Here is a 13,580-nt window from a genome sequence, read left to right on the forward strand (position 1 = left end):
TGAATGGGGCATGGTCACTGTGCTCACTTGGGTACACTGTCCTTTCTCAGGATGCCTCAGATCTCTCCATTCATTCTTCTTTAGGAACAGCATCACCTCTTGAGAAAAGACTAGGGGCTCATTTTTCCTGTATGCAAAGTAAAGCCAAACCTTGGTCATATGACTCAACATAGCAGTAAGACTACACATTGTAAAAAAAATGGAGCCGCAAGAGATTAGATAAAAATTTAAGTAAAACATCTATATCTGTTGATCTGTACTTACATTTCAACACGGGTTTTAGAGATGGGAAATACATCTTACGTGTGCCTTGTAGTTCACACAGAAGTATGTACACACACATACACAGTGTATCTTTCAACATAACTACACATACACACTCCATTAAAAAGATACTGACAGATTTATAAAACGTATTGGCCTTGCACTGTTAATCTCAAGAATACATTTTTACTTCATTTATTTTTGCACTGCATGGTAGCTCTGGCCACCGTTAAGGATCTGTCAGCATTTCCATCATAACTCTATTTTCAGAATACTGGAGTACAAGGGCCAAAATACATATTTACAGTTTACAGACAGCGGTGGCTTTGTCTTCCTTTTAAATCAACTTCTTCAACGCATCTTTATAAGGAATATTCAGGGACGGCAGTGCCTACATAATAAAAAGCATCATATAAAACAAGAGGGCAAAAGATGTAGACTTCCAGCCCACGACTAAACTAAACCACGGGAATCAACTCCTTAACATTCACTGCAGCTGTAGTAGTCTCTACATCATAGTCATAACTTTAGAGCAACAGTCCAAAGCAACATCACTCTGATAATATATATGTATATATATAAATATAGGAGCAGTACATAGCATTAGTACACAAAACGCTAAAGATGGAAAGTAATAAGCATACAGCAAATTACTCCAGAGCTGACCACTTGCACAGTGAGAAAAATGAACACAAGCCACCAAACATAGACACTGACCATTTCCAACACTGAACATCCAATTCCATTAAGTAGGTAGAGTCAAAACATTTAAGAGTAAAGTCTCTCTTAAACAAGTATGTTAGCTACATTCACAGGGCTTGAAATGGTAAATGGGATGTCATGCAGGCCTGAATTTTTTTTTTTTTTTTTCAAATGATTAGGTGGGTTGGTAAAAGGTATCCGTGAAAACTTTTTTGGTGGAAGAAACTTTTTAGTGAAAGGAAACCAATTTTATTGGCTCTTTCCACAAAAAGGTAAGTAATTACTCAGATTAGACAGATTTGTTTAGCAATTTAAACATATTTAGGACACCCTCTTATGAAGATTGTTTTCCTAAAGCTTTTGTCTTCTGATCTGGTTTTTGTATTGTTCCCTAAAATGACACAATATGCAAGCATATATAGACATACCTACTTGTCTACATAAAGATAGAGAGAGTCAGATTGTGGTGAAGATACAAAATAAAAGCAAACACTTTTGCTGTTAAGATGACAGTCATATCCTAAAATAGAAGGGCACCCTCTCACATATATCCTGCTGCAAAACCAGAGGCAAAAGCTAATTTATTGGGCAGCAGGGTGGGGGGGGCAATTCTGTACATACATCCCCCACCCCTCAAATCACTGGGGAAAAATTTAAAGAAAGCTTACAATATTCTGGCTGATTCAAACCACATTTACCCAATTAATTTATTAATTTTACTTGAAACATCTATTTATATATATATATATATATATACACACCAACGAAATTAAACCCTGCCACTTTCCCTTTGTGCTTAAAAAACCAAAGCCACTGTAGGGTACACATATCTCAAAGATATTCTTAACAGGTTTCAAAGGTGAGTGTATATAAATGCAGTAGAACTGAGTGGGTTACTTTAAGAGAAGTATTACAACTCTTTGAAATTAAGTGAAAGGGATTTATTATTTCTGTATTTTAAAATCAGACAATGAGAGCAAGAGTATCACTTGAAAAAAAACCAACAATGTGACTCTCACTCTCAGAATTTTGTGGAAAACTCATTTTGCTGTCTTGATGAATGACAGATTGGGAAGTTTTTCTGAACTCTGTTATCAATTTACAGACTAACATTTCATAATATTCTGAAGGCATCTGTTTTATTACCTAGTTTTCAGGTCTAAAGTTTATCACTATAATAGGTGCCCTTCTTATCCTTTTTGTTTGATCACTGCTTATCTTCATCTAGTTTCTTGGTTAGTATCTTAAGGAACAAAAAATCTTTACATCGCCAAATCACAGTTTTGCCACATAATTTAGTTACAAAAATAAAAATGGCCCAAACTATATAGATACATTTCTAGTTAAACTACACAGATATATCAGTTAAACCACATAAATTTCTGGTTTAATTAGAATATGTGAATTAGCAGTTAGAAACTTTAAAAGATTTTTAAATTTTGCAAACATTTCCATATAAGCATTAATCCTCCCCTTCCACCTGTAAAGTTAAAAACACAAAACCACACAATCCAGTCACCTAACATCCCAAATGACTCAGAAACTTTCTCTGTAATTGCACATTGAGAAGCTGACTACACAACAAATGCTTCAAGTACGGTTCATGCCAATCATCGTTAAGAATCATAACATTATTGAAAAAGTACATTTGTCCTCTGGGAGGACGATTCAGAGAAGTAATTTACAAGGAGCATGGCTGTATCATAATTTTTTAAAAGAAAAAATAGTTTCTTTGGATAGAAAGAAACAGTGTAAAAAAAATCTTCCTTTTAAAATGCACAAATAACTCCATTATCAATCTGCATTTACATTACTACCCAAAAGAATGGGTCTGGAAAGACCATTTTCTGTACAGACACTAGTTAATCTCTGTATGAAAAGACAGCATCTGGCAAAAGAACAAACGGGGGAGACAGTGGTCTATTAGCACACATAGAGACTTTCTTAAGGCTGATCCAGTAACGAACCTTTGGATCCCAGAAGTATTTCTTCATTTCTTTTCTTTTCAGTTGAGTTCCTAGTAAAAACTTGGAAGATGAGCTGTTCTCACTTTTCATTTCTCCATTTATGGAGAGGATGGAATAATGACACCAAAAGTATTTGGTTTTTTTTTTTTCTTTCTTTTAAAAATAATCTGCTTTCTTTTGCATGCCACAGGACAGATTTCTAGTTTCAAAATAAGGGTACAACAAGAACAAAAATATCCTCCCTCCCCAACCATCTTTACTTCCACCAATACAAGAAATCCTTCTGGAAATAATAGCAAGTGACTAAACAGGTATTGAACCACTGAATCTACCAGTTAATACATAATCTGCTATGGCAGAATAACCAAAAATTTTCCCCCAAAGATTTTAATTTTTCAAATATAAAAAAGTCTAAGAGAATCATATGTGAATAAAAATCTCTTATTCCAATTTTTATGGTAATGATGAGTTACACACTGGCAGCTGAAGAAAGCTGAAACTCTTACTAATAAATAGATCCAAATTAAGAATTTCTACATTTCTTTAGAAAACAGGACCAGAATTCTTTTTTTTTTTTTAATGATGATCCTGAGTAATGCCTTTACTTCTGTAATTACCTAATATTATAACAGTAAAACAGACACAAGAATGTTGATGACAGCTCAACGATGCTGGATTCAGGATGTTTACGGTACACTTTTAAAAGTCCTACAGATTTATTAACTAAGGCTAGACAGCAATTCATATGATCCTATCTGATGCATTTTCTACCATGGTCCAAGATCATTACATGGATACAGCCAAGGACTGGGCACCCACTTTCAGGATAAAGACCACAAAGAGGAAAATCAAGCTGGCTATTTGGTCCCCCCGCAGTTGACAATTTGTGTCCTGGAACTGGAAAAACAAAAGGTGGAAAATACAGACTGCAACGAGTTAAAGGACATGGAAAAAGTTGGTGGAAAGTGGCAAGGCATACGAGTAAGGTCACTGGGCTTGGGATGGCAAGGGCGCTGCATTGAAAGAACATCCACGGGACCAAGTACTTATAATGTCTGGTGGTGTCATTCCCTCAACGATTTTAGAATATCTGTATGCGATAATAAATAGATCAGTTATGTAATAAGGCAGTGTGTTGAATATGCATTCGTCCTGTGGAATGAACCACCACAGAGAGAGATACATGATACCATACACATTCTTTAAGTTTTCTTGTGTTGTGTTTGATCTGTTTGTTTTCAAGGCTATCCAGGTTCACTCTTCCCGGGGATGCCCTTGGAGAGAAGAGTGGTCCACTGAGGCTGGTTTGCTTAACCTCTCCTTCGTCAAGAGATGATGACTGGCTTTAAAGAAAAGTAAAGCTGAAGGTTGTTTGATTTTTATTTTTTCCCTTTTGGTTGCATCATTCTGGGTGTTTTCATATAAACAACAACAACAAAAAAAATCACAACCAAAAAAAAAAAAAAAAAAACCAAAAAACCAATAGTTTTTGATGCATCCAGTTGTTGTATCCTCAGGATGTTCCAGATGTTTCCAGGTAACTCTGTAGTTTGCGGACTGTGGTTTTGTCCAGCGAGCAAAGATCAAAATCAAATGTTGTGTTTGTGATATGAAAGTGTCCAGTTTCTTCTATAAGGTTCACAATCTAAAAGAGTAAAGAAGAGAAAGTTTGGGCAATAAGCAGGCATTGAAAGGCAAAGAGAGAGAGATGGAGGGGGTCAAATATGAAGCCAAGTGATAACTATTCTTAGTTATAGCAAGAAGGTCCTATACTACCAATAGCACCCAACCATCTCTTAGTCAATTTAAGTCAAGGTATAGTAGGCCTTTGAAATTCTCAATGAGAATAGATCACCTGTTCTTTTCATAACCTTTAAACTGATTCCTGCTTTCAAGTCATCAATAGAATATTTTACTATGGGTGGATGGTTAGGGCAAGATAAAATTTCAAGACTGCTTTAAAAATTAGTTACTGACTCAATGGACAGAAACTATACTTACTAGATGTAAGGAAACTATAGTCTAGAAATAATAAAACTTTTTAAAAAGTACACACACACAAATATAACAATAATCATTTTTGTTTCTGATTATATACAAGCATACTCCAAAAAGTTCATGGAAAGATTTGTATAATCTTTCAATTTTATTTTTCCACAAACTTTCTTAAGTACCTTGTACAGTCATGCATGGCTTAACGATGAGGATACATTCTAAGAGATGCGTCAGGCAATTATGTTGTTAAGCGAACATTGGCCTACTACATGCTAGGCTACATGGTACAGCCGAATGCTCCTACGTGAGTAATGTGTCTGTTACAGTGGCTATGACATCACTAGGCAATACGAATTTTTCAGCTCCATTATAATCTTATGGGACCACCATCTTACATGTGGTCCCTCATTTACCAAAACATCATTATGCAGCATATGACTGTAATTATTAAAAATTGAGAAAATACAAGGACCCACAAATAAAAAAACAGAAACCATTTTCAATCCCATGCCCTGAAGATTATGGGTAGTGAGTGGAAGGGGGCTCAAGGGAGCCTTCTTGGGTACTGAAACTGTTTTGTGGTTTAATTTGGTGCTGGTTACATAAGATGCATTCACTTTGTGAAAATTCTTCCAGCTGTATGCTTTGCTATACTTCAACAAAAAAGTTAATAATAATAATAGTTACACCTCACTTCTTATTGTATTGGCTCCAGCTTTCAGAAAAATGTTAACAACAGTGGTGACAGAGTTACTGTCTTCTTGCCCTGGCTTTCAGGACACTTCTGAAGTTTCAATATTAAGAATGATATTGGTTATTGGTTTGAGAGATTCTTTTATCATGTAAAGTGTCTTTTCATTCCTATTTTATTAATAATTTTATCAGAAATGGATGCTGTGACTGGGCAGTGTGCGTTTTAAGTAGGTGTGTTGTATGTAAATAGGAGGGATGGGAATTAATTTTAGCAAGCTTTGAAAGGGAGGGAGGAAAATCAGTATCAGAGTAATAGAAAAAATATCTGCAGAGTAGACACTTTACAAATTTCCACTTATTTTTAGTTGCCTCTGTTACTCTCTTTCTATCAATTGCTTCTAATTCTCTTTAATCTTAAAAAAGAATAATTTTAATTATTTAGCCTATTATTTATTCAATGAAGTTTTAGATTGCCTAATGCCATGATGAAAAACAGCAGAACTGAGACTTTCAACCTTCTTTTCATACAATTAGTTTTCTTTAAAAAATAGCAAATTTGTGAACTATTCCCTATGGGTCACTGGCTTTTAACAGAAAATGTGCTCCCCACTCCTGAACATATTATTTGACATCCACAGAAGCATAAAAAGTATATTAAACCTCAATCCAATTAATTGTGCAACTCCAGATTGAGCTGTTATTGCCTTATCCAACCTCTGGAACTATTTTTTAGAAACATAATTACAGCTTTAATAATAAAATGAGTTACTCCCACTGTGGAACAATGACAGACACTGCAAGCTGACTACCTAATATCCATGTATCCCTTCTCCTTTACTAACAGAAGCCTGATTCTCCGAGAGTGGCAACACACCCAACTAAAATGCTTGCCTCTCCAGACCCAGTTGCAGCCCTTGGCAGACTTGGCTATGTATGATTAATTTGTCAGAAGTCACTGGGCTTTCAGGAAAATTTTTGAAAAGGGTATGGACAATGGGCATTTGTGCCTTTTGCCTTCTGCCCTTCTTCCTGTCTGCAATGAAGACGCAATGTCTGGAAGTGCAGCAGCTATCTAGCCATCAAGAGGATGAATGCAACATACAAAAGATGGCAGAACTTGAAGACAAAGGGTCCATGTCCTTAGTGGTGTCTTTTAAGCCACCACATGACCATGGATTACTTACCTCCAGGCCTATGGTTATATGGTGGGGAGGAAGAGGGAAGGGAACCTTAGCTGCTTAAACCACTAGACCCATGGATCAAGAGATTATTAGAAGGGGTGTGCCCAATTATGGTTAAAGTACTACATCCATAAAAGACTTTATCAAACAAGATCTTATTATTAAAACTAAAAGACCTAACATGGACACTCATTTGTTTTATTAGTTAATAGGTGTAGAACTTTGGACAGGCCACATACATACACATACATACAGAGACAGACACAGCTATGTCCTCACACAAAAACCTTTCATAGTAATCATATACTTACTATACACTTACCACTGATTGAATTAAGAGTACTTTCTGGAGTTAATTATCTTTTTGTTTGCTAAACTGTCTAGAAATCCTATGGCTCCAGCAAAAATGTGTAAATTTTAGGATAGAAACAAACAGCCTCTTCAAAGCTATTCTATTGTCAAATTTATACTAAAGAGGCAAATGACAAGTAGACCAGTTTGGTTCCTCTCCCCAACTAGCTGGCCCATGGGTAAGTAACAAAGCATTCAGAATAAAGAGTCCTGAATTTAGCATATCAAGTTCTGACTGTGCTCACCATTTGAATGGCATTGGACAAAACATCATAATCTCTGAGCCTCCAGTTTCCTCATCTGTAAAATGTGGATAATGTTACCTGTTCTACTTACCGTACAAAGTTGTGCAGAAGAACAAATAACATATGGTAAATAAAGCTTCCTTATGAACTATAAATTGCTAATAGACCAGGGTAACATGATTATGGTAGCCATATAAATATAAACTTATTCTTAATTATCTGCAAGTAACTAAACAGCATGTAAATTACCTGACCTGGTGGCCCTTTTCCTCCTCCCCAATGACTGTTAGTCATTTCATTAGCACTAAAACAAACGAGGCAAGGAAAATGCCAGAAACTAAAACTCAGAAAAGGCCTAACTGAAGTTGTTTATTGTTTGGTTGTTTACACACACACACACACACACACACACACACACACACACACACACACACACACACACACACACACACACACACACACACACACACACACACACACACACACACACACACACACACACACACACACACACACACACACACACACAAGATCTAAACAGGATCTGATAAATCTAACTAAATGAGCCCTACATTTTTATGGGACCCTATAAGAATACATCAAGGTAGATACAGAGATAGCCTTAAAGTAGTACCAGTAGCAGCCATAGGGGAGTTCGGGACTATTTACCAAAGGGAACAGCATTAATGATTTGAATTATTAGAGCATGTACCCCCACACCCTCAATTAAGTAAAGGCTCTATAAAGAAAAATAAGTGTGCACTGCTTTCCAGGAATCCTGATAGTTAGCACATCAGAAACACAACATTAACATGCTTTATTCCAATGATGCAGGCCACAAAGCCTGAACACATCCTGCTAGTGCCCAAAGGACTGATCGTCGCTTTCTGCAGGAGCACTTTCTCTGCTGATGCAGTGGGGCTTTACCTTGGTGCCATTACCCTGCATCATACTGCAATAATTAATGCCCATCAAAAACAATAATAACAACAGAAAATAGAGTGACTACAGATAAGGAACACAGGCAAGGGCACAGGGTATGTAAGGGTAGTGGAAAAGAAAGAGTATATAAACTGCTTAACTCATTCTTCAGATGATGGTTGTGAAAACATTCGTGATGGATTATTTCCTGCCACGTCAGCCTTTTAGGGGGTTACCGGACAGGCTGTTAGTTGTTTTGTTTTGTTTTAAACAGAGTAAGAATTACATGTTAAATCTATGGCTCCCTCTCCCAACCCTGATTTTTAATTATAAAAAGGTGGATGTATTATTTCTAGTCTGATTATATTTTCAAACACCAGGGTTCTTTCCCTCTGAAGCCACCTCTTTATTGAGTGGGGAGTAATGAACAAGCTTTGCTTAAACTGCTATTGCCTGGAGTGGAGTCAGGTCTGGATGACTTAGGTCTTCCTGTGGAAAGTCCTCAGTTATGGACTAGGAAGCACTGTTGACCACGTAAGCATGTGTGCCCCACCCTGGGTTACAAGGCAGGTCATCAAGCTCCAGTCTACAAGGGGTGCTAAGACAGGACAAGCCATTTCCCAGGATCGAGAAAATCATTTTCAGCAGAACACTGCTCAGGGAAGGTTCTCCATGTTGTTAGAAGGAATACTCCAATATGCCATTCATTCCCCACTCCCTAAAGATAATTTGAAAAGAATAGCTGGTATCTAAATTGCTAAACTGCCCTCTAAGGAAACCCTGGTTTTTCTCGGAGTTTTGTTGATTTTCTTCCCTCCAGACTAGGACGCAAATCCAGGCTTAAGGCTGAATTGCTAGAGAGGTTAGAAGTGCTCAACCTCACTTTCTGAATAAATGTGGAACACGTTGCTTAAAGAGGAATCAAATTATTAATCAGTCCTGGGTCTTCATTTCTGTTGGTTTGACTGTGTCCACTCTACTATATTTTTACCCTCTGGAAAAGTGGCTTAGGAACACAGGCTCTCTTGATCCAGTGCTTTCTGCTCGTTAAACTAGATGCTGAGAGCCAAGACTGCAGGCCCTCAGAGTAAAACAAAGCTATTAACCACTTTTTGTGAGCCAAATAAAATTGTCAGACCAGATTTTTAGATAGGATGCATTTAACAGGAAAGGATATAGGATGTGATCCTGGGCCCATCAGAAATTCTGCTTCAGGTGTTCAAGTCTGCGTAGCAGAAAATACGTAGACTTTGTGGAATGCATTCCACAAGATGAGCAGCCCTCAAGGTGGAGAATAACATTAGTCCTCAATAGTGCCATGTTTTACAATAGGAATTAATTAAGCAGTAAACCGTGACAGGACATGCATCATGGTATCATAATCACAAGCCTCAGCTGCATTACAAGGCAAAAGGCCAAAGACTGAGAGCTTTCAACCAGCCTGGGAATGCAATTAGGGTGAAATGCTGTGTGCCCTGGAGTGCCTTTATGCCAGGTTAAAAATTCATAGATATTACTCTCTCCCTCTAGAATACTAAAATAATCAACTTGGATGGAATTCTCAAGTAAGCCACCTTCCCTCACAATTCTTTCAAAGATCAAAATAAAGGACAACATTAAATTGGTAATGTCAATGACACCCCAAAGTAAGACCCTGCCCAGTATCCCTGACTCATTGACTGGGCTTTCTTTGTGAAGGTGTCCCAGCCCTGCCCAAACATCTGTCTCACCCTCCTATGAGACTCACTATTTGGGCGCAACTTGGGTATTAATAGCTTTATTGGACAATCGTTCTACAGTGGTTCAGAGTATATGTTTGGGAAGGGATGGGAAGGTCAGCTAATAGATTTAACATCAGCACTCAGTCAGTTAGCCCCTAATAATAGGTATGGCAGGCAGAAGTAGAACAATTTTCAGAAATACAAAAGAAAGCAAAAGAAAAATACTAGCAAAGTACTAGACTATGACTTAAGGTAAGCCACTTAAATCCTGCTCCCCTACCTATACTCACTGAAAAGGAAACACAAGAAATGCAACTTATTTGCAATTAATAATCATAGGCCTATAGTCTTTTATTCACATGTAAAATTCTAAAAGGGTTAAAAGCTTGCAGACCAATCAGTAAACTTGGCAAGTTTGAGAGTATGTATTTATAGATTTAAACAAAAATGTACACAGAATATAAATGTGACCATCAGCCATTAAACATTTTTTTTAAAAAAATGAACCACACACAGCTGGGGTAGATTAAGTACTAACTTTAAGTCATTTGAAAGTAATAAAGAAAAAAATTCAAACAGTAAAACAATCTACAAACCTGCTTTGAAATTTAGAATGCACAGCCTTCTCTTTGGGTGTTAAAGAAAAATTATTTTACCAATAGCTACTGTTAATGCAATAGAGAGGCATGTACTGTGACTGTATGAAAACTAAAAACCACCCTTATCTTCTCAAAACATCAAATTGTACTAATAGAAATTTTTCCACACTACAAGTATTCCACAGCTGAGTTCATAATAATAGAATGTGCAGTATACAAGATAAGGGAAATGAAGAAAATATTTATTTTCCGTAGAATAGCATTGGCAAAAGGTTACTAAATTGAATCACAAATGTTTACAACACTTGACTCAAATTCTTATCACTGTTTTCCCATGAAACCAGAAGCCTGGTCCCAAAGGGTTCTGCATTCCTATTGTTCTTGTCCCTCAGCACACATTATATCATCAGCCAGCAGAGGGATCACTACATTCCAGTATCACCTCCAAAAGTGCTCATTTCTCATCATCCGCAGCACCAGGGGAGGGAGATAAGCACCAGAATTCCAGAATAGACTTGCAGGTGGCCTTGGCAATGAGAACCTGCTCCCAATGCTTCTACAGACAGCATTTGCCCAGGTTCTCATGATGTGGGGCTACAGTGGTCTCCATATGCTATCACATCACCCCAGGACAAACCGGGCCTTAAGGTTTCTGAAAAGGGTGTGCTTAAAAAAAAGCATTTCTCACCTGTTGCAGAATGTGTCTTTCCCTCAGTGTCATTAACCTTCTGTGAAGTTCTACCAGTTCATCTAGGTATGCCTGAAAGAGAAGAGTATCCCCCAAAAGAACAAGCCCTTTAAGAAACAGTTCAAAAGAAATAAGTGAAAACATAAGCAACAGTTGGAGGGTCTTCATTCTACCACTCTACCCCAGACTGTGGGGAATCAGTGCCCAAAGACTTCTGCAGACCAAGACTCTCCTGGCCTGATCATTACCTTTACCAAGCCAGCCTTTTAAAAAAGGGTAGGGGTGGGGGGAATTCTTGTATTTATTTGCTTTCAACAAAATTCAAGTGAGTAGACTCACCTCGACACAACAATCCTCTACAAAGAGTAGGGAAATTCAATGCTAAATTGTGAGTTTAAACATGTTAAGACAGGCTACTTTTACTTTTTTATTCTTTAATCTCAGAAGATTTTTGACTAGGAGAAAAAAGTATAAGTTTAAACATGGAAGTATAAATGCACATTATCAATTATGTCAGGGCAAATTCTTAAAAAAAAAACCCCAAAACCAAACATTGTTAGTAAATGATGCCAACAAGTGACAGAAGAACAGAAGAATATCTTATGAAAAACAAATCACTATCCAAACTAGCATCTCGTTTGTGAAGAGCTCCTGTGAAAGGGCAGAGGGACACCTTTCTTTCCACATGCTTAGACTCAATGTGTCTTTGTTAGCCTAACTGCATGGGTGTCCCCACCACCATCTGCAATAAAGGCAAAGGAAAGATTCACAAAGCATTAAAGAGCTCTGCATTGACTCGGAAAAGCATGGGGCCCTGCACATTCCAGGTGACCTAACCCCCACCAGGTCTTGCAGTCAGATTTCAGATGCATGATGCATACATTAGGAAAGAATACTGTACTAGGATCTGATGTCTTGCTCACTTACACATGAGATTCCCTAACCCACCTACCTCTCCCACAGTTCTCTTACTTCCCAATTCAATGCACAGAGGAAATCACTTGGCAATGTAGGGATCATGGCAAATAGGAGCATAAAGCCAAGCCTAATATAATACTGAAGGTATAAGCAAGACATGGAAAACTAACTACAAAGCCCTCCAATGAAGTACTTATCATTTGGGAATCTTGGGTACTTCTGATGAAAATGGAGTGAGTAGCAGCAAGGATGATCAAGGAAAACACAAAGAAGTGGAAGACTTGACAGTGTCGCAACAGTCACAGTAATGGACTGAAAGCCTACCTTGTCACATTCACCGTTCTTTATTTGCTTATCTGATTTGCTTTGCTTTATTGGACTTTTCACTTCAAGAATCTAGGGATCAAAGAGAACACTGTATTAAATTTTACTTCAAGCACTTCTTAGCTAACCCACCACATAAACAAAGGCACTCACTGAATGAAAAGTACAACATTACTTTCCAAATAGTATTTCTTCTCTATACATTTTCTTTCTTCTGTTCTAATTTTACATTTTCTGGGAAAATAAATTATCTGAAATGCTGAGTCAGAGCAATAGAACTAAAAAAAAAGTTGACAATAAGGAAATTGATCTACGCTTCCAAGGCTGCTTCTCTTTTGCGACAACACTCTCACACATATGTACAACAGCTGAGTTGTACTGAGATTACAGTCCCCTCTGGCAAGAATTTTTTCCTATCCATTCTGCTGTTTCAGCATGACTACCAATGCTCAGTACACTAGGGAAGATAAAAACAAACACTCAAATGCCCTTTTTAGTACCTGCTCTTAGATTCCAAGTTATTCATATCCACTAAATTGATGCAGCTTTGGAAATGAAGATGATCTTCAGTTACACTGGTTGCTCCCAATTTGGGATCCTCCCACTCAAGCAATAAAGAGACAGGACTATCTTCTGTGTTTCAAGAAATGATGTTTACCCGTGGCAAAACACCAAGTGCCTTTCCTTTTATCTGGACCGATTACAACTTAAGTTATGAATAGTAGTTCTGCATACTGTTCAGAAGCTTTGGTGGGGAGCTATGTTTCCAATTAATGAAAAGGAGAAACAAATTATTATTTAATAAATGTAGCTTATTTATTAGACAGGAACTTCACAATTGAGGATTATGAGGGAAATACTTTAAAACGGCCCTCTTGAAAAGTCCAAGAACCACTAGATTTATTAATGATGAGTGTTTACAAAAATGTATAAACATAAAAAGCAAAATCATTTGTCCTTTTCATTATAACTCATTACGAGTGAGTTTTTATAATAGGAGACTAATATTAA

The 13,580-nt window shown here is 37.2% G+C and overlaps 1 protein-coding gene across 2 annotated transcripts in view; it reads right to left on the reverse strand.

Moving 5' to 3' along the window:
- Window positions 1-213: 213 nt before the first annotated feature.
- MLLT3 (MLLT3 super elongation complex subunit) overlaps window positions 214-13,580 on the reverse strand; it is a 267,123-nt gene continuing 253,756 nt past the window's right edge. For both annotated transcript variants that reach the window (XM_063080911.1, XM_063080912.1), the window contains exons 9-11: window positions 12,570-12,641; window positions 11,328-11,399; window positions 214-4,578 (exon numbers count right to left, since the gene is read on the reverse strand). In XM_063080911.1, the coding sequence (XP_062936981.1) occupies window positions 4,447-4,578; window positions 11,328-11,399; window positions 12,570-12,641 (276 nt within the window). In that variant the 3' untranslated portion in view covers window positions 214-4,446. The remainder of the gene's footprint in view (window positions 4,579-11,327; window positions 11,400-12,569; window positions 12,642-13,580) is intronic.

Source organism: Cynocephalus volans, chromosome 16, assembly GCF_027409185.1.
Source record: "Cynocephalus volans isolate mCynVol1 chromosome 16, mCynVol1.pri, whole genome shotgun sequence".
Classification (NCBI taxonomy): domain Eukaryota; kingdom Metazoa; phylum Chordata; class Mammalia; order Dermoptera; family Cynocephalidae; genus Cynocephalus; species Cynocephalus volans.